The sequence below is a fragment of the Mugil cephalus genome, chromosome 19 (genome assembly GCF_022458985.1).
Source record: "Mugil cephalus isolate CIBA_MC_2020 chromosome 19, CIBA_Mcephalus_1.1, whole genome shotgun sequence".
Classification (NCBI taxonomy): Eukaryota; Metazoa; Chordata; class Actinopteri; order Mugiliformes; family Mugilidae; genus Mugil; species Mugil cephalus.
Window position 1 is genome coordinate 180,016 of NC_061788.1, and position 23,018 is coordinate 203,033.

General features: G+C 40.2%; 1 protein-coding gene across 1 annotated transcript in view; it reads right to left on the reverse strand.

Annotated features, from left to right (window-relative positions):
• LOC124996228 overlaps positions 1-23,018 on the reverse strand; it is a 39,786-nt gene that overhangs the window by 14,995 nt on the left and 1,773 nt on the right. Inside the window, exon 2 of the mRNA XM_047569031.1 lies at positions 21,986-22,038. Within this exon, the coding sequence (XP_047424987.1) occupies positions 21,986-21,996 (11 nt within the window). The 5' untranslated portion in view covers positions 21,997-22,038. The remainder of the gene's footprint in view (positions 1-21,985; positions 22,039-23,018) is intronic.

Genomic DNA, 23,018 nt, shown 5'->3' on the forward strand with positions numbered 1-23,018 from the left:
TCTGAAACCTACAAATCGCCCATTGGATATTGTCCCTGCCAAAGTGTTGAAAATGGTTTTTAATATTGTGGGGCCCAGTCTCCTGGTTTTTATTAACTCCTGCCTTAGATTAAGAACCGTCCCATCTGCCTTTAAACATGCTGTGGTCATGCCCCTTCTTAAAAAGCCTAATCTTGACCCCTCAGTGTTATCAAACTTTAGACCTGTTTCAAATCTGCCCTTTCTTTACAAGGTTTTAGAAAAAGTAGTTTTTATACAATTACAGTCCTTTCTTCTCAGCACAGCACTGAGTCTGCACTGTTAAAGGTGCACAACGATATTGCTCTGTCTGTGGATGCCAAATGCCCTGTTGTGTTAGTGCTGCTTGATCTCACAGCAGCCCTTGACACAGTGGACCATGGAGTCCTCCTGTCACATCTAAGTACTTATGTCGGCATGCATGGCTCTGCATTGAAGTGGTTTACGTCTTATTTGTCCAGAATAACCTTCCCCGTTATGGTTGGTGACCTGTCCTCTTCCACTGCTCCTCTCTCCTCTGGAGTCCCACAAGGATCTATTCTTGGCCCTATCCTCTTCTCATTGCACATGTTACCACTTGGGTCAATTATAGCTGAGTGTGTAGCTTAATTTGTAATATTTATACCACTGCTACCTTTATTTTTTAATGAAATACAACAAGAAAGTGTCAGACACTCTCTGTGAAGTAAAAAATAAAAAAAAAAATGGTTAGAGCCAGCCAACGGTTAAAACAAAGAAAAAGAAAAAGACCTCCATCAGGCAGGGACGCAGCACAAGTTGCATTAATCTGCACCACGTCCGAACGAACCCACGTTTACTAGAACTCCACTGGTTGATAAGTAATTACAAACCACAGTAAAAACAAACCTGAAGAAACTCTAAATGTTATGGGAAAAGACCGCGAACCTGAGAGACAGAGAGCTGTTGTGTGTCACAGTGAGCAGAGAGGGACACAGTAACACATGTGTATGTGTGTAGAGGAGGGGAGCAGCGCCTATCACAGAATGCAGACACAGTCAGATAACCAATGAGGATTTCATTCATTCTGAGCTCAGATATTGACTCCTATTAGTCCTATAATACTCGTACTCTGCAAAAGTGCTCGATCCGTACCAGATACTCGTTTCAGCCTAATATCTGGCTCAACTCTACCCAGTAGTAACACTTTTATCTTATTGTATCTTTTCGATTTTGTTGTATTTTATTGCTTTTCACTGTTCTTCTATTGATTTAAATAGTTTTTGCTTATTCTTCTCTTTATTTATAACCTGCTGTACACTGTAAAAAAAAAAGTAATATAACGTATATTACTGTTTATTTTACAGATAGTTTCTGTTTATAAAATACAATTTAATTTATGAAAAGAGACTGTGATTAAGAAGAGACACGTCCGATGTAAAATAACATGAAATTACTGTAACTGTGAAAATAAAAATACTGATATTTATTGTTAAAATACGTTCACAAATGTATTGTAATTTTACAAATATTTGTGCGTTATTTAATGGAATAAACTGTAAAATTCAACTTTAAAACTTAAAACTTCAAAAAATCATTTAAAATTACTGAGAAATTAATAGTAAAATAACTATTTAACAATGTAGGCTACTGTGTGTATATATATACAATCCAATGTAAATCACAACGTCTTGAATTATTTCAAATCATGTCTGAACAAAACACGTGTAATCAGGAGACATTTTACTGCTGTAACGTCTCCCTGCACAAACACAAAAGACAAAAATGATGACAAAAGTATGGCCAGCGGGGGCCAGTATATATCTATGACTGTTAGTAGTCAGCCAGATCAACCACTTTTTATTTTATTTACACTAACGTTAGCTTAGCACTTAACAGTGAGTCATTACGTTTGCTTTTGTGAACTGACTGACACAGGCGGAGAGAAAGAGGAAAAACATTTCTTTAGAGCTGCAACAATGAACAATAATCGATTATTAATCCTCTTTTTCACTAATTTTTTGGCCATAACTTTTACTGGGTGTCTTGAAATAGCATGATTTCTGGCTAGGATAGGAAGCTGGATTTTATGGAACGTGTCAAAATGTCAAAGTCTTCTTTCCACGCAGACTGCTCCTACTCTTCCACTTGCAGGTGTCACTACTGAGACATTTTAAGTGTATTTTCTTCCAAAGAAGAGACAACAAATGTTTTATAAATGATACTGAGATTTGGTAATGGTTTATTTCAACCAGTTACTCTTTCTTAAAACTAATATTTTCATCTTCCTCTTGCCTCTCACAAATATAGGAAGAGCGACCTACTCTGCCTTTTTCAAGGTTTTTCACGTTTTAATTTTGGTGCAACACTAGTCAGTGGTCAGCATGAAATTCAACACCATACTGAGAAATATGTAAAGGATAAGCTAACGTTCATCTTCTGGTTTATTGAGGGGAGATCTGCTAATACAGTTTACGTCGACTATTTCACAACCAATAGCATTTATTTAGATTTTGGGAAATTTCATGATTTATATTTTTTTTTTTCGTTCTCTCTGCAGATAAGTGGTGAGAGTTGATTTCATGGCATAAACTGGTGGTTAAGAACTCCACTCCTTTCCATGCTGAACTGTACAGTGAAGCAATGCACTTCACAGTAGGAGAAACCTTAGTCAAAGAATCCAATGTTGAGCAGCTACCAAGGTGCAGTGGAAAGGCACTCGGTACGAAAAGGGTCTTTCTGTGTTTAAACCAAGGTTAGGCACTTGAATTCAGAAAGACTGAGCTCATGCTTGTGATGCCGGACCAGCACGTATACTTTGTTACACCTCATGATGTGTCCTATATGCCAGCATTTGCATTGTATGAAGTGAAACAAGAAAGACAGAGCATTAAATGTTGGAAACCTGAGCAGAAACTAGATTATTACCATTTGCATGTGTACAAGCTTTGTGGGACAAGAGTAATTTCACTTAAGCATAGCACTGTTGACTCCGAGTCATCTGGAGTTTGAAAGATTAACATGTGACAGTAAAAGTAGTAGCAATAGTTCCCCCAACAACAATATGTTGTTCATTTAGTTCCCATGTATAGTCAGTCTGGTGTGTATTTTCTTAGTAGTGTGTTATGTTGACATCTCACAAGCTTGTCTATCCCAAAGCAACGGTGTCATCTAAAGTCGGACTCGTGTGACTGCTGTGGTGTTGGAAAAGGCTGTATCTTCTTGCACCTTTATCCTGGTCCTGCCCCTTAAACTGTTTTTAGCTCTTATTAACCGCTAATGTTTTCTGTCTTCTCTTCAGGTGGTTACAGCTCAGAAACTGCAACTTCACCACGGTCAACAAAAAGTTCAAGTATGGACACCACACCTCGTCAACTGTCTGGATAGAGTATGGATTCATTTCCAGTGAGGTTTGACAAAGTTTGTAATCAATGTTGTGGATGTATGGTGACTCGGCCAGGTTATGGATGCCTTGTATGTAAATTGGTAACTCAACTATTTTGTACTTCTTTCTTTTTTACTTTTTTTTCATAACCAGTTCAGTTGAATTTTATTGTTTTTTTGTTTCAGAACCAGTCATTTTAATTGAATTGGATATTTTGGAATATTGCTGTAATAATAGCTACCTGTTACAGTTGAATAAAAATAGGGAGAATGGGAAATTGAGCTGTTCTTGTTCAGCTTCATTCTTGCAATCTAACCAAATATCTACCGTGTTTTCCGGACTATAAGCCGCTACTTTTTTCCCCATGCTTTGAACCATGCAGCTTATGCAAAGATGCGGCTTCTTTTTTTTTTTTTTTGCGATAAATCCTTCACAAAAACTGGCCGCATGCAAAAAGCATCATTTTCAGCCAGCTTTACCCCGGGATGACAGCGACACAGAAAAGGTATGTGACGAAGCTCTTCTGAGGCTGTTCAACTCAGACACTGAAGAAGATGACTTCAGTAGTTTCAGTTCCCAGGAGGAGGATGAATAAACCAATAACTTTTCTGTTTTGTTTGATCAGCACATTTACTTTTATGTTACAGGCACCGTTCGGAAACTGATCAGTTATATTCAGCTAAACTAATCAGTTCAGTAGATATCAGCAGTTTATAGCCCGGTGCGGCTTATATATGTACATTTCCATTTAAAAAAAAAAAAATAAAATAAAAAAAACTTTGTGGGTGTGGCTTATATTGAGGTGCGCTCTATAGTCCGGAAAATACGATAGTTTTGCAACAGTTTTTTGACGTGTTTTGAAAGATGAATCACATTATTTTGTGTCATATACTGTTATATTACATCAAATATAAAGTAATATACAATCTCTTCCCATAAAATAATGTCATTAAAACCGATTAATAACAGTACATTTCTGTAAATTTAAGCATTATTATTCGTAATTCAACATTTATTTACCATATTTCTAGGTAATTTAATTGTTTAAAAACGTGAAAATGTTTCGAATTAATTGTTAAAACAACCTGAAAATTAGACGAAATCTTGTTATAATTACAAGTACAAACTGTATTGTAATTTACGATTTTTTTTTACAGTGTAAAGCACTTTGGTACACTGAAAGGATTGTTGTAAAGGACTGTATAAATAAAGTACATTTACATTTACATTATGGTTTTCACTGATAATGTTTGAAAAATGTGCCCGTCTTGCTTCCTGTATTGCCTTATTGTATGTTTTTAGCTCAGACTTTAGAATATGGAGGTTTATTTGTAATTTGTTCTTTCTCCATTTCCAACCCGACACTTTCTTTTTAATTGTTTTATTTCATCATTAATCCATGGAAGTGTTGGGTTGCAGGTGAGTTTTTTTGTTTTGGAGCAACTTCATCGAGTACTGTTTTTTGAATTTTCTTATTAAAACTATCTAAAAATAAAATCACAAGACGATCAGTTAAAATATCCATAAAATTGGTAGCCACCGGACTTTCGGTTGCATCATATAGAGAGAGGACGCATGTGTTAAGGCTCCCAGTTCGCATTTTGTTACTTTAATTTTTTAACTACCTTTCTGTGAGCATTTTGATATAATCTACGTTGCTTGACCTAGTTTAGTCAATTTCGCATAAGATGAGCAAACCTAAAAACACTAAATCAGCCAACAACTTGGAAACTCCGGCTACACATGCTGCTATGAGTGCTGCGGGCAAGCTAGCATCTTTTGCAGCTAGCAACTCTTCAGCATCGGCAGAAACTCCAGCAGCTGTGGTCAGCATGGACCAGCTGTCTGCAGAGTTCGCCAAACAAAGAACCTCGTTATAGGAGGATGTTTCTTCCCTGATTCAAGAGGCTATCAAACTGCTGCAGACTTCACTGGACACACTGTGCCTAGTTTTAGTTACACCACTACATTTTTGCAACAAATGCTCACTTTAGTTCATCTAAGAAACATAATTGTGTACTTTATTACAACCATTGCTCTTACTTATCTGTACTTACTACTCTTTCCATTCTTATTCTTTATAGTTAAACATTAGGGATGGTATTGATGCAAAGAGGGCTGCCATATGATTCATTAGCTGGAATCTGAAAGGTGTAAATGGGCTTGTTAAAAGAGCCAGCATATTTAATCATCTAAAATACTTAAAATGTGATGATACATTTCTATAGGAAACCCATTTACTGGTTAAAGATCAAGTCAGACTAAAAAAAGGATGGGTGGGGAATGTTTTCCATTCCAGTCTTAATTCTAAAACTTGTGGAACAGCCATATTGATTAATAAGAGAATTCAATTTAGTGCAACCACTGTCACCTCAGACCCACACGGACGATTTGTAATGGTTTCTGGGCTTCTCTGCCATAAGCCGGTGGTTTTGATGAATATCTATGCCCCAAATTGGGATGATGATAAATTTATGGGGAAAATAATTTCATTAATTCCAGATTTGAACTCACAACAATTGATATTTGGCAGCGATTTAAACTGTGTAATGAATCCAGTAGTAGATGTTCCAATTTCAAATCTACGAACCTGTCTAAAAAGGCCAAGCTGTTATCAAACTTTATGAACCAGATAGGAAGTGTTGACCCCTGGCATTCTTTATTTCCACAAAGCAAGACCTTTTCTTTTTTTTTCCCCTCTGTACACTACTCGTATAATAGAATAGATTATTTTTTTATTGACCAGACTCTTCTCCCCTTTGTCACAAACGCTGAATACTGAACTATAGTTGAATCAGAAGATGCCCCTGTAATATTAGACCTTGCATTCCTTTCTTACGAATTAGAACACTCTTCTTGGAAATTGGACAGAAATCTTCTGGTTGATGACACTTTTTGTGAAATGATTTCCCAAAAAAATAGATGACTTTATAGATCTCAACAAAAATGATGACACTTCCCCTCCTCTTTTGTGGGAAACATTAAAAGTGGTAATCAGAGATGAGATTATATCATATTCTGCTAAAACAAATAAAATGAAAAGAATAAAACAGGAGGAGTTCATTAAAGCAATAGCTATAGTGGATTCTCAGTACTCAGTACTTGATATGTTTAATTATTCTTTGTCCTATAGATCCGATCCACTGACACTGACTGAAGCATCAGTTACCCTCTTGCTTAAGCCAGGTAAAGATAGCACGGAATGTGGCTCACATCGACTTATCTCTCTTTTAAACTGTGACGTGAAGATCTTGGCCAAGGCCCTTGGCTTACGCTTAGAAAGCACAATGCATGATGTGATCTCTGCTGACCAAACTGGTTTTATTATGGGGCGTCATTCATTCCGCTGGCTATTAAATATTATTCACTCTCCTGCGTCCAGAGCAGTCCCCGAGGTGGTTATCATGCTCAATGCTGAGAAAGCTTTCGATAGGGTAGGATTTATTTACATGCTTAAAGAAATTTGGGTATGGTCCTAATTTTATTTCATGGATTAAACTCATACACTTCACCCAAAGCATCAGTGATTACTAATGGTAAGCGCTCTCAGTATTTTCAGCTGTCAAGAGGCACACGTCAGGGCTGTCTGATCAGCCCACTGCTATTTGCCCTGGCCATAGAGCCCTTGTCCGTTACACTTAAATGATTACTCTCATTAAGTGCAATCCATAGGGGAAGGGAAGAGCACAGAGTATCTCTGTATGCAGATGATTTATTAATGTATGTATCGGACCCTGTCGGACCCTGTTTCTAGGACTCCCTGTTTCTCGGACTGGACAATGCTCTACCTTTCCAAATGTCTAGAAAGGGCTTTAGATATCTGGGCATTAACATTGCAAGGAACATGCAGAAGCTTTACCAGGAAAACTTTTATTTGCTATTTGAGAAAGCCAAATTAGACTTGAAGAAATGGAAAAAACTTTATCCATCTTTAGCGGGAAAAGTGAACTGTATAAAAATGAATGTGCTCCCCTAATTTCTCTGTCTGTTTCAGTGTATTCTACTTAATCTCCCTAAATCTTTCTTCAAACCTATTGATTAGGTCTTCACTTCATTTTTATGGGACGGGAAGAAACCTATATTACGGCTAGAACTGTTACAGAGGCCTAAAATGCACTGGCTCCACAGTCCTGATACAGGCTGGTGCCGTTTTGAAGCTGCATCTTGCACTGGTCACATCTAGCCTCCCCATCTCTACTTCTCAATACACCAACAATCCAGTAGTCATAAATACCCTCAAAATATGGTTTCAACTTAGACATAGCTTCAGTTTTAATAATCTTCTCCATATAAGTCCCAGACACAATAATCATCTTTTCTTTCCAGCTAGACTAGACTCCGAATTCACTCTCTGGCAAAGACAAGGCATTGATAAATTTTGAAATATGTATATAAACAGTATTTTCACTAGCTTTAATGACTTATTGCATAAATTTGGCCTCCCTTGGTCTAGCCTGTTTTGTTATTTCCAAGTTTGCCATATGTTAGAAACTACCTTCAGCTTTAAAGGACTTATTTCAAGAATCAATAACTGTATATCTTTTAAAAATACAACTCTTGCAAAGATCAATGCAGCTTGGGTGGATGAGCTAGGAGAGGACTTGGAAGAAGATAGACAGCGCTTTACTAAGAGTGAATGGTAGCTCTTCATGTGCCAAATTAAGCATAATACAGTTTAAAATCTTACATCACTTGCTAAAATATACCCTAACACGGAAAAGAGGGATATCTATCAACCTTGAGTTCTCTAAAATCTAGTCATGATGATAAAATAGCTGCTGTTGCTATGCAACTAACCAAACAATCTTGGACACTGTTTTGCCAACTATTTTTGTATATTTTTTTCATAATTCTAATTCTGTAAATTCTATTTATATCTTTTTTTTTTTTTTTTTTTACTTTAATCTAATTTTATTTTATCTTTTTGTGTTTACTTTTATATGCAACAAATCTACTGTGACAGTTATTTCCCTTTCGGTGATTGCACCCAAGATTTCATGGACTTCAGAATGTTGGTACATCTGTTTTGGTGCAACTTTCTCACCAAGTTGTGCTAACTTTGCACTGAGGAAATGTGCCAAGGACATTGAAGAATGGTTCTGTCAAGAGACAATTGAGAGGCTTCTGCATTGCTTTTATGTGAATGACTGTTTGGTATCGACAGCCATTGAGGATGAAGCGGTGGTGCTTTACCATGACCTGGTCTCCATATGTGCCAGAGGAGGCTTTAAGAGAGTTTTGAGAGAGTGCTTGGGGTGCAATGGTGCATTCAGTCTGAGGCCTTCAAGTTCAAGATCGTGGTGCAGGACAGGCCTTTGACGAGAAGGGGGATCCTCTTTGTCATCAGTTCTATATATGATCCCCTAGGAATTCTGAGTCCCATTGTCCTCTCTGCTAAGATCATCTTGCAGGAGCTGTGGTGGCAGCAACTCAGCTGAAATGACCCTTTATCACAATCAGCTGCACAGGAATGGAGAAACTGATTAAAGGAACTCCATCAGATAAAACGTTTTCAGGTTGCTCAGTGCCTAAAGCCCCCAGATTTCGGAGAGGTCACTGTAGCACAATTCCACCACTTTAGAGATGCAAGTGAAAATGGTTATGGTGCAGTGACCTAACTACTTCCGCATAATGCACATGTACAGGTGCACAGCAGCTTTGTTATGGGAAAGTCCAGGGTGTCTCCTTTGAAGTCAGTCTCAATACCTCATATGGAGCTCACAGCTACTACCATGGCAAGTCACCTTGGACACCTTTTGGAAGAGGGAGTTGCACATGTCGTTAACATTTTGGACAGACAGTAACCCGTACTAAAGTACATTAAGAACGAGACTTCAAGGTTCTGCACCTTTGTTGCTGACAGGGTACTCAAAGTATCGCAGCCATCTCAGTGGAGGTATGTAAACACCCTAAGCAATCCTTCAGATGTGGCCTCCAGAGGGCTGAAGGCTGATCAGTTTCTGAGGAGTAGGACTTGGTTGTCAGGACCTGCGTATCTTCTGCATCCTGAGCAGGACTTGTCTGTGGGTTCAGTTTGTTCAGGGGAACCTTTGCCAAATGATCCAGAAGTCAAGGTCAAGGCGTGGCAGCGAATGTGGTGCAGACCTCAGAGGATGTGGATGCAACCACTCGGGTGATCCATCATTTTTCCTCTTGGACCCATTTGAGAAGGGCTGTGGCTTGGGTTATTAGGCTAAAGAACTTGCTGCGGTGTCTTAGCCAAAGGAGGAAATGGTCTGATGCAGCCTCCATCCAGTCTGACTCACAGGAGCAAGAAAGATCTTCTTCCAAGCAGGAAAATGGAGGCGCCTGGCAAAGGTTGATCAGATCTGTGTGGAAAGTCTTGAATGCCACCCTTTAAGTGAAAAATCTTGATGAGGAGGGACTGCACACTGTCCTCTGTGAGGTTGAAGCCATCATTAATGGTCTTCCAATCACCAATCACCTCAGCCAAACCTAGTTATCTGGAGGCTTTAACACCTAATCATCTATTGCTGTTGAAAACCTCCCCTTCCCTACCAGCAGGGGAATTTCAGAGGAATGACATCTATGTTCATCAGCAAATCCAGTACATTTCCAATCTCTTTTGGAAGAGATGGACCAAGGAATATTTACCACAGTTGAAGGAATGTCAGAAGGGGACTGGTATCAAGTGCAACTTCGCAGTAGGGGTCATCATGCTTATTCTGGAGGAGACAGCACTTCAGAACTCGTGGGTCAGGGGAAGAGTCATCCAAACCTTCCCAGACAAAAGAGGATTCGTGCAACGGTTGTTCATCAAGACCAAGACCAGCTCCTTGGACAGGCACATAACCAACATCTGTCTTCTACAGGAAGCGGCAGCCAGGCCTCTCAGTTACTGACTGACAGCAAAGTAGTGTGTTCTACTTCTTTTCCGGAAAGAAGAGCCCATTGATGAATTGTGCTGATGGACTATAAACGGGGACAATTCTGGATTTTGTGATTGCGTGTTTCTTGTTTATTTGTTATGATGTAATTATTACAATGTTAATCATTAGGGACTGGGTTGTAGGTGCCATGTGCTGGTATGTTGATGTTTATGTTTGTGTCAGCATCAGATGTTAGTTTGACACTGGTCACGCATGTCATGGAGGGTGTGGTCAAGGACCAGTGATTGAGTGGTTGAATGAATGGTGTTATATTCACCTGTTCATAGCAGTGGCTGCATGGAGAGGGGGTGAGTAGGGAGAGTGTATATTTTGTTGACCACTAAATCAACTGCAAACTGAGCATCCTGAACATCTTGCCGTGCCTTGTTTGTGCAGCATTGAAATAAATACAAATACAGTCAGAAGCACGGGAATGGCTTGTTGTTTGTGTAGCGAGTCAGCAGTGCAATGCTCCCTCACTTCTGCTTTTGTTTGGAGTCACCATAACTATTATAGTTGAATTGTTTGCTTTATGACACTCCTTTCAGAAGTAAACCCAACTGCTTTTAAACTGTGAGCTCCCTGTCTCAGGGAAGGCCACAAGGAAGTCAACCACAACCAAATACCTCCAAAAAGTAAGGCAAGTCCTGAAAAGTCAGATGAATAGTATAATGCCAAGATTCAAGCCATCAACAGTGGCATTAGAAACCTCTATAGGACTGAGTCAGTATTTGGATTCTTTCTTTCTAATTGATCTTCCTGAGCTCACTTCAGTTATTACAGCATCTAAATCAACTTGTCTTCTAGACCCCATCCCGACTAAGTTGCTCAAGGAGGTTTTTTCCATTAATTAATACCTCCATATTAAATCAGATAAACTTATCTTTATTAACAGGATATGTGCCCCAGTCTTTTAAAACTGCTGTAATTAAACCATTACTTAAAAAACCCACTCTTGACCCAGATGTTTTAGCCAACTATAGGCCAATTTCCAACCTTCCTTTTATCTCTAAAGTTTAAGAAAGGGTTGTTGTCAATCAATTGGTTGATCATTTAAACAGGAATGGTTTGTTTGAAGAGTTTCAGTCAGGTTTTAGAGCTCATCATAGTACAGAAACGGCTCTGGTGGCTCTGGTGGCCCTGCTGCTGGATTAGAGACTTCATCTCCAACCGTGTACAGAGAGTCAGAGTCGGGCTCCATCTCTCAACAGCCCTCAGCCTCAGCATTGGCTCCCCACAGAGCTGTGTACTCAGTCCTCTTCTCTACACTCTGTACACCCATGACTGTGTCAGCAACATCATTGTTAAATTTGCAGACGACACCACCTTAGTGAGACTAATCTCTGGTGGTGACGAGACTGTCTACAGGGAGGGGTCCAGAGGCTGGTGGAGTGGTGTGATGACAACAACTTGGTCCTCAACACCTCTAAAACAAAGGAGATGATTGTGGACTACAGGAGGAGGAAGACTCTCATGAACATAATGACTGTGCAATAAGCTTTTCCTTTTCCCCAAACAGAAGGGTAATATTTTATATGCTATCTTATGTCTCCGTTTACAGTCCTGTTTATATTGTGATTTGTATATAGTGTCCTTTTTAGTTTGTTTTTTGTACATGCCTTGTCTAGTTTAGTTATTTATAGAATATTTATCTCTTGCACTGACTTGCACTGAGAGCTGTGCCTCAATTTCGTTGTGCAAAACAACAACACACACCAACACACACACCTCCCCAACAACACAGGTAACTTTGTAATTACAGATATACACACAGGCAACACACACAAACACACAGGTACCTTAATGTTATTACAGTTACAAATACAGACAGGAAGAGTAGTAGGATACACAAACATGCGTGCCACCCACATACACACACATAAACACAAATGCACACACAAACACACAGGTTACAGTTACAGATACACTTAGTAGGAGTAGTACGATGTACAGATATGCGCGAGCGTGCATTACTCTCTCACACACAGGTTAACTGTGCTAAGTGTAAGCTAACTGTGCTAACCATATGCTAACTGTGCTAAATGTAGGCTAACTAAGTTAAATGTATGCTAACTGTGCTAAACATGGGGTTAAGTGTGGGTTAACTGTGCTAACTGTAAGCTAACTGTACTAACCATAAGCTAAATGTAGGCTTACTGCTAATTCCCATGTTGACAGAGATGATACCCCCGCATTAGCTTCCGTAGCCCCTTCAAAATTTCCCAGAGGGAATTTTCTACACTGTAAAAACAAATCGTAAAAAAATGACATTTTTCTGGCAGCAGGGGCGCCTGCTTTCTCGTAAAAATACAGATATTTTCCGTAATTAAAATAGTTTATACTTGTAATTTTAACAAGATTTTGCCTTATTTCCAGGTTGTTTTAACATTTAATTGGAAACATTTTCACATTTTTAAACAATTAAATTACCTAGAAAAACGGTAAATAAATGTTGTATTACGCTACTTTACAGAAATGTGCTGTTAATAATCGGTTTTAATTACATTATTTTATGGGAAGAGATTGTATATTACTTTATATTTGATGTAATATAACAGTATATGACAACAAAATAATGACATTCATCTTTGAATATGAATTGTACACATTGTAATATGAATAATAATGCTTGAAGTTACAGAAATGTGCTCTATTAGTTCGTTTTAATTGCATTTTTTATTTAAAAGGGCTGTATATGACTATATTATATGTAATTTAACAGTATACAACAATAATTTGATCTTTTCAAAACATGTCCAAAAAAAAAATTAGACCAAGTTGAACAAGCTACAATTTCCCATTCTCCCTATTTTTATTCAACTGTAGCAGGTAACCATTATTACAGCAACATTCAAAAATCAATTCAATTAAAATGACTGGTTCTGAAACAAAAAACAAAAACAATAAAATTCTACTGAACTGGTTATGAAAGAAAAAAGTAGAAAAAAAAAATAGTTGAGTTACCAATTTACATACAAGGCAACCTGGTCGAGTCACCAAACATCCACAACACTGTTTCCAAACTTTGTCAAACCTCACTGGAAATTAATCCATACTCTACAGTACAGTCAACAGTGCTATGCTTAAGTGAAACTACTCTTGTCCCACAAACCTTGTACACATGCAAATGGTAATAATCTAGTTTCTGCTCAGGCTTCCAACATTTAATGCTCTGTCTTGCTTGTTTCACTTCATACAATGCAAATGCTGGCATATAGGACACGTCATGAGGTGTACGTGCTGGTCCGGCATCACAAGCATGAGCTCAGTCTTTCTGAATTCAAGTGCCTAACCTTGGTTTAAACACAGAAAGACCCTTTTCGTACCGAGTGCCTTTCCACTGCACCTTGGTAGCTGCTCAACATTGGATTCTTTGACTAAGGTTTCTCCTACTGTGAAGTGCATTGCTTCACTGTACAGTTCAGCATGGAAAGGAGTGGAGTTCTTAACCACCAGTTTATGCCATGAAATCAACTCTCACCACTTATCTGCAGAGAGAACGAAAAAAAAATATATAAATCATGAAATTTCCCAAAATCTAAATAAATGCTATTGGTTGTGAAATAGTCGACGTAAACTGTATTAGCAGATCTCCCCTCAATAAACCAGAAGATGAACGTTAGCTTATCCTTTACATATTTCTCAGTATGGTGTTGAATTTCATGCTGACCACTGACTAGTGTTGCACCAAAATTAAAACGTGAAAAACCTTGAAAAAGGCAGAGTAGGTCGCTCTTCCTATATTTGTGAGAGGCAAGAGGAAGATGAAAATATTAGTTTTAAGAAAGAGTAACTGGTTGAAATAAACCATTACCAAATCTCAGTATCATTTATAAAACATTTGTTGTCTCTTCTTTGGAAGAAAATACACTTAAAATGTCTCAGTAGTGACACCTGCAAGTGGAAGAGTAGGAGCAGTCTGCGTGGAAAGAAGACTTTGACATTTTGACACGTTCCATAAAATCCAGCTTCCTATCCTAGCCAGAAATCATGCCATTTCAAGTCATGCAGTAAAAGTTATGGCCAAAAAATTTGTTAAAACATAGAAGAGGGTTAATAATCGATTATTGTTCATTGTTGCAGCTCTAAAGAAATGTTGTTCCTCTTTCTTTCCGCCTGTGTCAGTCAGTTCACAAAAGTTAACGTAATGATTCACTGTTAGGTGATAAGCTAACGTTAGCGTAAATAAAATAAAAAGTGGTTGGTATGGCTGACTGCTAACACTCATAGATATATGTCTATGACTAACACTAGCAGACGCCGCCGCCGGCCATACTTTTGTCATCATAGTTAACTAACATTTCAATTGACGACATGCTAGCGGATTGGTTTTGTCGACTGAGTAAAGTCAGAGGCATGGTGGTAAATAAAGGTAATACTACTAAGCTTCAGTTTGATACTTGCCTTCTGCCTTCGTCCTTCCTCCAGCCTCGACATTAGCTGCTGTTTGCTCCTAGTTTCTGCGACCAAACGTGACCTTGTTAAGCGTAACGTCTCAGACTGATGTTCAGTGTCAATGGCATTATTTCTTCTTCTTCTTCTTCTTCTTCTTCTTCTTCTTCTCGAACCGTTTCAGTCGACCAATCCAAACGGGACCCGCGCTTTTCAAAGCATGCACTCTAGTGACATGTCGTCTTCACGTTTTTGTCTTTTGTGTTTGTGCAGGGAGACGTTGCAGCAGTAAAATGTCTCCTGATTACACGTGTTTTGTTCAGACATGATGTGAAATAATTCAAGACGTTGTGATTTACATTGGATTGTATATATATACACATAATAGCCTACAGTGTTAAATAGTTAATTTACTATTAATTTCTCAGTAATTTTAAATTATTTTTTTAAGTTTTAAAGTTGAATTTTACAGTTTATTCCATTAAATAAGAGACAAATATTTGTAAAATTATTATACATTTGTGAACATATGTTAACAATAAATATATTTACAATAAATGTATTTCTAATGTTTTTTTTGTAAAAGAACAGAAATGTGCTTTCACAGTTCCAGTGATTCAATGTTATTTTACAGAAACAATCTGTATTTATTATAACATTATTATTATAACAACAAATGTAATATAACATTCCGTTATATTACTTTTTTTTTTTTTTACAGTGTAGTTATGCTTCTTATTTTTCATCTTCCTCCTGTTTTCGGCCCTTAACGAGTTATATATCAAAAAGTGAGGCTTGATCAGGATCCCTCTGCTATTACTTTTCTTGTCGAAATACAAAAAACTGCGATAAATTTCCCATTGAAAATGAATGGGACGAAAAAAAACATGCAAAAAAGACAGTTTTCCAAAGGTCTACTGCTCAGGCATACTTTCACCTAGAGACTTCATTTAAACTTTAAAATGTAGACACGAGCCTTGTATATTGGTGTATTAATCCTCGTTTTGATAAGTCTTATAGTTTTTCATCAATCACTGTTCAATCAATCAATCAAATTTATTTATAAAGCACATTTAAAAACAACTGAGGTTGACTAAAGTGCTGTGCTGAAAAAACAAAACAAAGACAAAAAAAGCAACCAAAAATCCAGCATTTGATCAAATCTTGATTTGAAAGGGTCAATGAACGGGGCAAGTCTGACAGAGGGGATGCTGTTCCACAGTCAGGGGGCAGCAACCGCAAAAGCACAGTCACCCCTGAGTTTATGACGAGAACGTGGATCTTTTAAAAGCCCTTGGTCAGCGGACCTGAGGGGCCTGGAAAGGGAGTAAGGAGTTAGAAGTTCTGACAGGAGGAGGGTGCTGCTCCATTCTGGGCTTTATATACAAATAAAAGAAGTTTAAAATCAATTCAAAATTTAACTGGCAGCCAGTGGAGGGAGGCAAGGAGCAGGGTGATGTGGTCTCTCTTTCGAGACCCTGTCAGGAGTCCGGGTGCAGCGTTTTGAATTAATTGTAGACGGGATAGAGATGATTGATTGATTCCGTTGTAGAGACAGTTGCAATAGTCCAAGCGGGTGGTAATGAATGCATGGATAACTTTTTCTAGGTCTCGGAAGGTGAGGAATGGTTTGATTTTTGAAATGGTGCGAAGTTGGAAGAAGCTGGCTTTGACTACTGAGTTGACCTGTTTATCAAATTTGAGTTCTGAGTCAAAGGTGACACCGAGGTTCTTGACATGGGGTTTGGTGAGGGTGGATAGGCTGCCGAGACTGTTGGATATCAGATTGATGTTGTCAGGGGGGGCAAAGAGAATGATTTTGGATTTGGATTTGTTTAGTTGAAGAAAATATTCTGCCATCCAGGACTTTATTTCCTTTATGCAACTGTGGATTCTGTGGTGCGATTTGTCTTAAAGTCGGATTGGAATTTCTCTAGGATGTTATTCTGATGCAGGTAGGGCAGTATCTGATTGAGGATGATTTTCAAGGACTTTAGACAGGAATGGGAGTTTAGAAAATGGGTCTGTAGTTTTGGGGCTGGGTGGGATCATTGTTTGTTTTTTTCAGGAGAGGCTGGACAACTGCATGCTTGAAATAGGATGGGACGGTACCAGAGATGATGGAGCTGTTGATGATGGAGAGGATACATGGACCGGTGGTGACAAAAACATCCTTCAGGAGATCGGTGGGGATAATATGAAGAGGGCAGTTTGCTGGTTTCATGCTGAAGACAATCTGTGTCAGGGTGGGTAGGGAGATAGGAGCGAAAGAGTTCAAAAGAGTTTGGATGAGCAAACCTGGGGAGCGGTAGTGTAATGGGAGGAGGGATGCAAATTGTTACTGATGGCTTCCACTTTGTTGATGAAAAATGTGGAGAATTCCATATAGTTGGCAGGGGATATGTCAAGGGTGGTGTTTGGAGGAGGACAAATGATAGAGTTGATGGTGTTAAATAAGATATTTTGGGCACTATTGGAAATTAAATTGGAGAAGTATTTGGTTCTTGCTGACTTGACTGCTTCCTGAAATTTGTGTAAGTGGTTTCTTAGGATCTGGAAGGAGATCTGCAGCTTGTCCTTTTCCCATTTTCTTTCTGCCTTTCTGCACGATTGCCTGAGAGTACGGATGTTGTCGTTGTTTAACCGGGGTGAGTTTTGTTTTGGGGTTTTTTAAGTTTGACAGGAGCGATAGAGTCTAGGATGTTGACACAGGTTGAGTTGAACTGGGAGAGTAATTCCTCGATAGAGAGGGGCGAGGAGTCCAAGGTACGGAAGATAGATATGCCTGAGTGAACTGTCTGGCTGTGGAGGAGGATATTATACAGAGTATGAGGCAGGTAGTTGAGGTGTAGGATCAGAATGAAGATTTGTAGAAAACTTAATGCACAGGTGATCTGAGATCCCTAAATCCTCAACAGTCATGGTGGGAGTGGTCATGCCAAGGGTAAAAACTAGATCTAGAGTGTGACCATGGTTGTGGGTTGGGCCAGAGATTCGTTTTAAAAAGTTGAAAGACTCCATAACACAGATAAAATCAGAGACTTTGTTATTAGATACAGTGTCATCATGAAAATTGAAATCACCAGTGATTAGAATTCTATCATGTACTAAGACCACAGAGGATAGAAACTCAGAGAAAAAAAAAATAAGAAATCCAGATGGGAGTATAAGATAAGGTCATTTAGAATGAAGGTCTTGTTTGAGAGAGACCTCACATTTAGGAGGGCCAGTTGGAAGTTGGTGGTGTGGCAGGAACACAGAGTGTTATGTGGGAGAGGTTATTATAATTTACAGCTTTGAAAGCGACATGAGTGCTGAGGGGTAAAACTGTCAAAATGGTCTCAATGAGGAGACCAGTGGCAGGGGGGTGTAGTGACACCTGGGGCCTGAAGGGGGACGTCGCGAGAGTAGTGGTATTCTTAGGGGGGATAATGTGGAATGAATGATTTGTTTGATTAAAAAAAGACCTCACATTAAGAAGGGCAACTCTGGTTCGGGGTAAGTTGATTGGTTGAAGCAATATTAAGTTTTCAGAGATAACACCTCTGTTGGTTTTATAGTGGTGGTGTTTGTTGGTGACAAGAATAGGAATAGAGCGAGGTGGAGTAGTAGCGGGATCTAGCCACAAGGGGGAGATGGCGTGAGACACAGGTGTAGCAGGGCTTGTTTTGGACATGGGGGAGGGAAGAGGAGTAGGTGCGCAGCCAGCAGCGGCGTCTTGGGCGGGATGGACGCCGACGGCCAGAGGTGGCAGCAGGACGCGGGACAGAAGTTGCAGCAGCCGGGTGAGTGGACGGTGAGGAGGACTTCATTGGTGAGGACTGGGTGGGTGAGGCCGGGTGGGCAGAGGACTTCCGTGGTGCCGGTGTGAAGCACGGTATGGAGCGGCGAAGCCTGGCGCGGGCACACCACCTAGATCCATCAGATGGAGGTGACGGAAGACTACGGGGCCTCCGTGGGGATGGAGGCACCGGCTGGGATGGTGGAGCCAGAGGAGGAAAATCATGCATGTCGAGGATGTCATACCTGTTTTCCAACCGGATGTTGTAGTGGTGGTGTGTATGAGAAGAGCGCCTTTCATTCCTGCCGCGCACACGGATGTGAGACCTGGGGCCTCATGTATCAAAGTTGCGTGCGCCCAGAAACGTGGCGTACGCCCACATCAACGTCAACGTTCAGACGTATCAAAAGTGAATTGACCGTAGATATGGGCGGTGACCTCCGCCAACATCATGGCTGGCTACGCCGGTTTCCACAGCTATTGTTCCTTTGGCGACACTAAGAGGCGACGCTGAGGAACTGTCAGCAATTAACACACACGTGTTTGTAACCACTGGTGGATATAAAAGCATGCGCAAAGTGATGAAAAAAATGGTATTAACAATGGCAACCTTGGCTTTGTTAATCCCAAGATTTGTTAGACACAAGATGGTGACATTAGGCGTGAGAGAGTGTTTAGAGAACACGATGATCTACTCGCACGACGACAAGTGGCTCATGAGTGGTTTTCGTTTACTGAGGCCAGTATTACTGGAGCTGTGGGCAGAGCTGCAACTGGCCCTAGAGAGCAACACAGCGCGGAGCCAGGGGTTGTCCTGCCCACACAGGTGCTGACCACTCTGGGGTTCCTGGCAACAGGTGCTTTCCAGCGGGAACTGGCCGACCGGTCAGGAGTGTGTCTGTCAACCATTTTTCATCTCATAAATGTTTAAATAATATGTGATGCGCAAATGCAGCTCACTAGCATCGTAGCAAGGTGGCCTGGTTCATTCTGACCAGCAGCATGTTGGGAACAGGCTGGAGGCTGGTACAGTTGGCGCGATGGGCGGCTTCTCGGTGGGTAAATATTATCCATTAATAAAATTGTTTTGTTCTAAGTGTTCGTTTCCCACTGAAGCACCTATAATTAGAAATAAAGTTAGTGTGATTAACTCAAACGGTGTATGAACAAAGGACAGTCGGGCGGACTCAGCAGCTGGCGTGGAGTCGCCGATGAAGGCAGCGCCAAAACTGTCTAGAATTGTCAGAAATAAAAATAAAGAAAAATTGAACATTGAACATGAGTCAACGTGTTTAATATTCTGGCAGCTTCACGTACGACCTCTGTGTATTGTGAACAGCCTATTGTACGACCAGTTTAATGACAATATTTCTAAATTTAACACATTTACCTTGGAGATGATCTGTGTCACTAATGGGCTCCTATAACACCCTGTCGAGGGCTGTGTCACCCACTATGACGGCCACTCTCTGGTGGAGGGGGTCCGTTCGTCCCCCCCTGACCCCCCGCCCATTGCGATCATGTTTCGGCGGTGTTCCGAAATCCTCCGCTTCACTTCCACCTTCATGTCAGACCATTTCTTTTTTATTTCGCGCTGCTCCACGGCATTAACAGAGTCACACACCCACTCCCACTCACTTTATGCCTGACAACACGCAACGAAACAGAGTATCACTGCATGTCTCTACTTCATTTAGTAACACTTCGACCTCAGACTCGGTGAAGTTCCTTTTTATCGCTTTACTCATGGTGAAAATCCGATCGTGCAGAGTGGGAAATCCACGATGCAGGCCCTATTTAAATAAATTTGGATATTTAAATTGGGGCGTCGACAAGGAGGAGTTTGGCACCTCTACATGTGCGCTCAATTCCACGGTGTTTGTGATGTACAAACGAAAAGTGCTTGGATCCAGGCGCACGCACACTTTGATACATTTGATTTCGTTTGGGCGAACGCCAGTTTCTGTATTTTAGCGCCATGTTTCAGTGACAAATCGACTCAAGTCTTTGTACATGAGGCGGAACAGCCAGTATCATCAGCGGGGCAATGGTGACGGCAGGCTCACAGGTGAATGCACTGTTCTGAACTGGTCCAAAGATGATAACCATGAAAATTTCTCTCGAAATTCGTTTCTGCGCGCATTGATGACCTCTGTGAGTTGCCACGGCAACCCCTGAGCCGCAGGCCTAAGCAACAGCTGAGACCAGTTCATTAATCAGGGACTCCTCTTGGTGTCTCTGCTGTTAATACTCCCAGCACACCACGCACATACGCATACACACACAAACACCCCGGTAACTTTTTGTTGTTACAGTTACACATACAATGAGTTGTATGACGCACACACATTACTCTCTCACACACCGGCTAACTGTGCTAAATGTGGGTTAAGCGTGCGATATGTGGGTTAACTGTGCTAGCCATAAGCTAATTGTGCTAAATGTAGGCTAACTATGCTAACTCCCATGTTGACAGAAATGGTACCCCCGGCAGCAGCCCCCCATAGCCTTTCAAAATTTCCCAGAGGGAATTTTCTAATTTATTTTCTATTACTAACCACTGTGTCTCCCTCTCTCCCCTCCATCTTCTTGTGAGGGTCTCTGGTCTGGAGGCTGAATATCTGACCTGTGGAGTTCTAAGCTACATCTGCTGCCGTGGCCTCATCAACCAGCCCAGTCTTCATGGTCTGGAGTCTGTGTATCAGACCTGTGGAGCTCCATAAACTACATCTGTCCCAGTCTTCATGTCCTCCTCCAGGTGTCCACTCCTACCTAGATGAACTATTCTCCAACCTGCCCATGATTCCTGTTATACTCACAAACTGTCACAGATCATCAGCTATGTGTTATATTACTAGATCCTACATGTTTCCTTCAGCTTGATGTTTGTATCTATGACAGAAGTTAGTTTATCTTGTTTCTCTTGCTCTTCTTTTCTCTCTATCTTCTCTGTTTCTGGCCTTAAACAGATGGTTCCTCCATATGAGCTGGTTCTGCTCAAGGTTTCTTCCTGTTAAAAGGGAGTTTTTCTGTGTTGCTGATTCTTGCTTTTTCCACTTGAGGAAGTTGGCCTAAACAAAGTCGACTCTTTTGAGGCAGCACTTGGAGACAGTAACCCATCCCTTTGTCACCTCTTTGTTGGATTACTGTAATGCAGTGTATACGGGGGTTAGTAGGTAATACACTGCCTGTCTCTAGATGTTACACAACGCTGCACATCTTTCAACTGGCACCCGTACGTACGAGCGTATTACCTCCATTTTAGCCTTAGGAATGATTTGCCTCTAAACATCAGATCGGCCTCTTGTGTCTGCTTTTAATCTTTTCCTTAGCCTTTGACACCATATAAGATGTTGAATTTATTTAATTTCTTATTCTTTTTATTGTCCGGCTGCTGTTTTTTTTTTTTTTTTTTACTCATTCATTATTTTATTTTTTTATTTATGTCTTTTATTTAGGTCTTCTGTAGAGCATGTTGGTCATTTTTAAAGTACTTTATAAATAAAGTTGGATTGGATCAGATTGCATAATGTTTACTTGTGTTAATGGTCCAGTACTTACTTTGTTGCCATGGTGATGCTTGGAGGCTGTGAGGATCAAACACGTGATGGCATCTGGAACACAAACATAACAACATCACAGCTTCTTTTATGACACAATGACAGAACATTAAATTCCACCTCAACAGATCCCCTTTCTAAATCTGCCAATTTCTCTGTATGTGTCTGAACAATATATGGACAAATATATACTACTACTACTAATATAGTTCACTTGCATGTAGCAGCTGAACATCCATCACAATCTCCCTTCTCTTGACTCCTTCCTAATCTGACCTGTGGGAGCCACATGTCATCATTGACTGTGAAGGTGGTGTCCAGGAAACAATGTGCCTGTCACAGAAAATTTGAACCCCAGGTCTAATGTCATTGTGTACTTCTTCCCTTGCTCTCTAATTGTATGTACTGCTCTTCACCCCCCTAATTGTCCCTCTGGGATAAATAAAGTATATATTTTTTAATTCTGATCAGGAGAGATGGCACCCAAATGGATTTGGATGGTGTCAGTATTTTAGAAATCTAAAAACACACAAGAGTATACATGAGTAACTAATAAAGATAACACACACACAGCTAATGAGGTTCTTTACAGTAGAGGACAGGTGCTTGGTGCATTGAAGCCATGAATCCCAACCACTGAGCTGCAGAGATGAATCAGTGTCATTCCCCCAGATGTGACCCCTCTGGAGTAAAAAGATAAAAACATCCTTCTATCATGTTACCTGGGCGACAATAAAGCAGTGACATCACATCAACACATCAGGTTGTTGTCCTGAATGAAATGATCCTGATTCTGAGCTGTGTTTGAGCTAAAACATCCTCTTCTTTGTGTGATTATCTCCTGGAAGATGCGTTCACGCCGTAACGCTCTTCTAGTGATTTGGGCTCCGATCTTAATCAGGTCTTCAATGAAAGGACACGTGATTCTTTCCTGAACAGCTGATTGGCCGGTGGGCGCAGCCTTTCATCGGATTCAGATAGATCCTGAAAGTTACCCTGACCTGAAGCAGGTCAGCTGTTCAGAGTAAGTTACC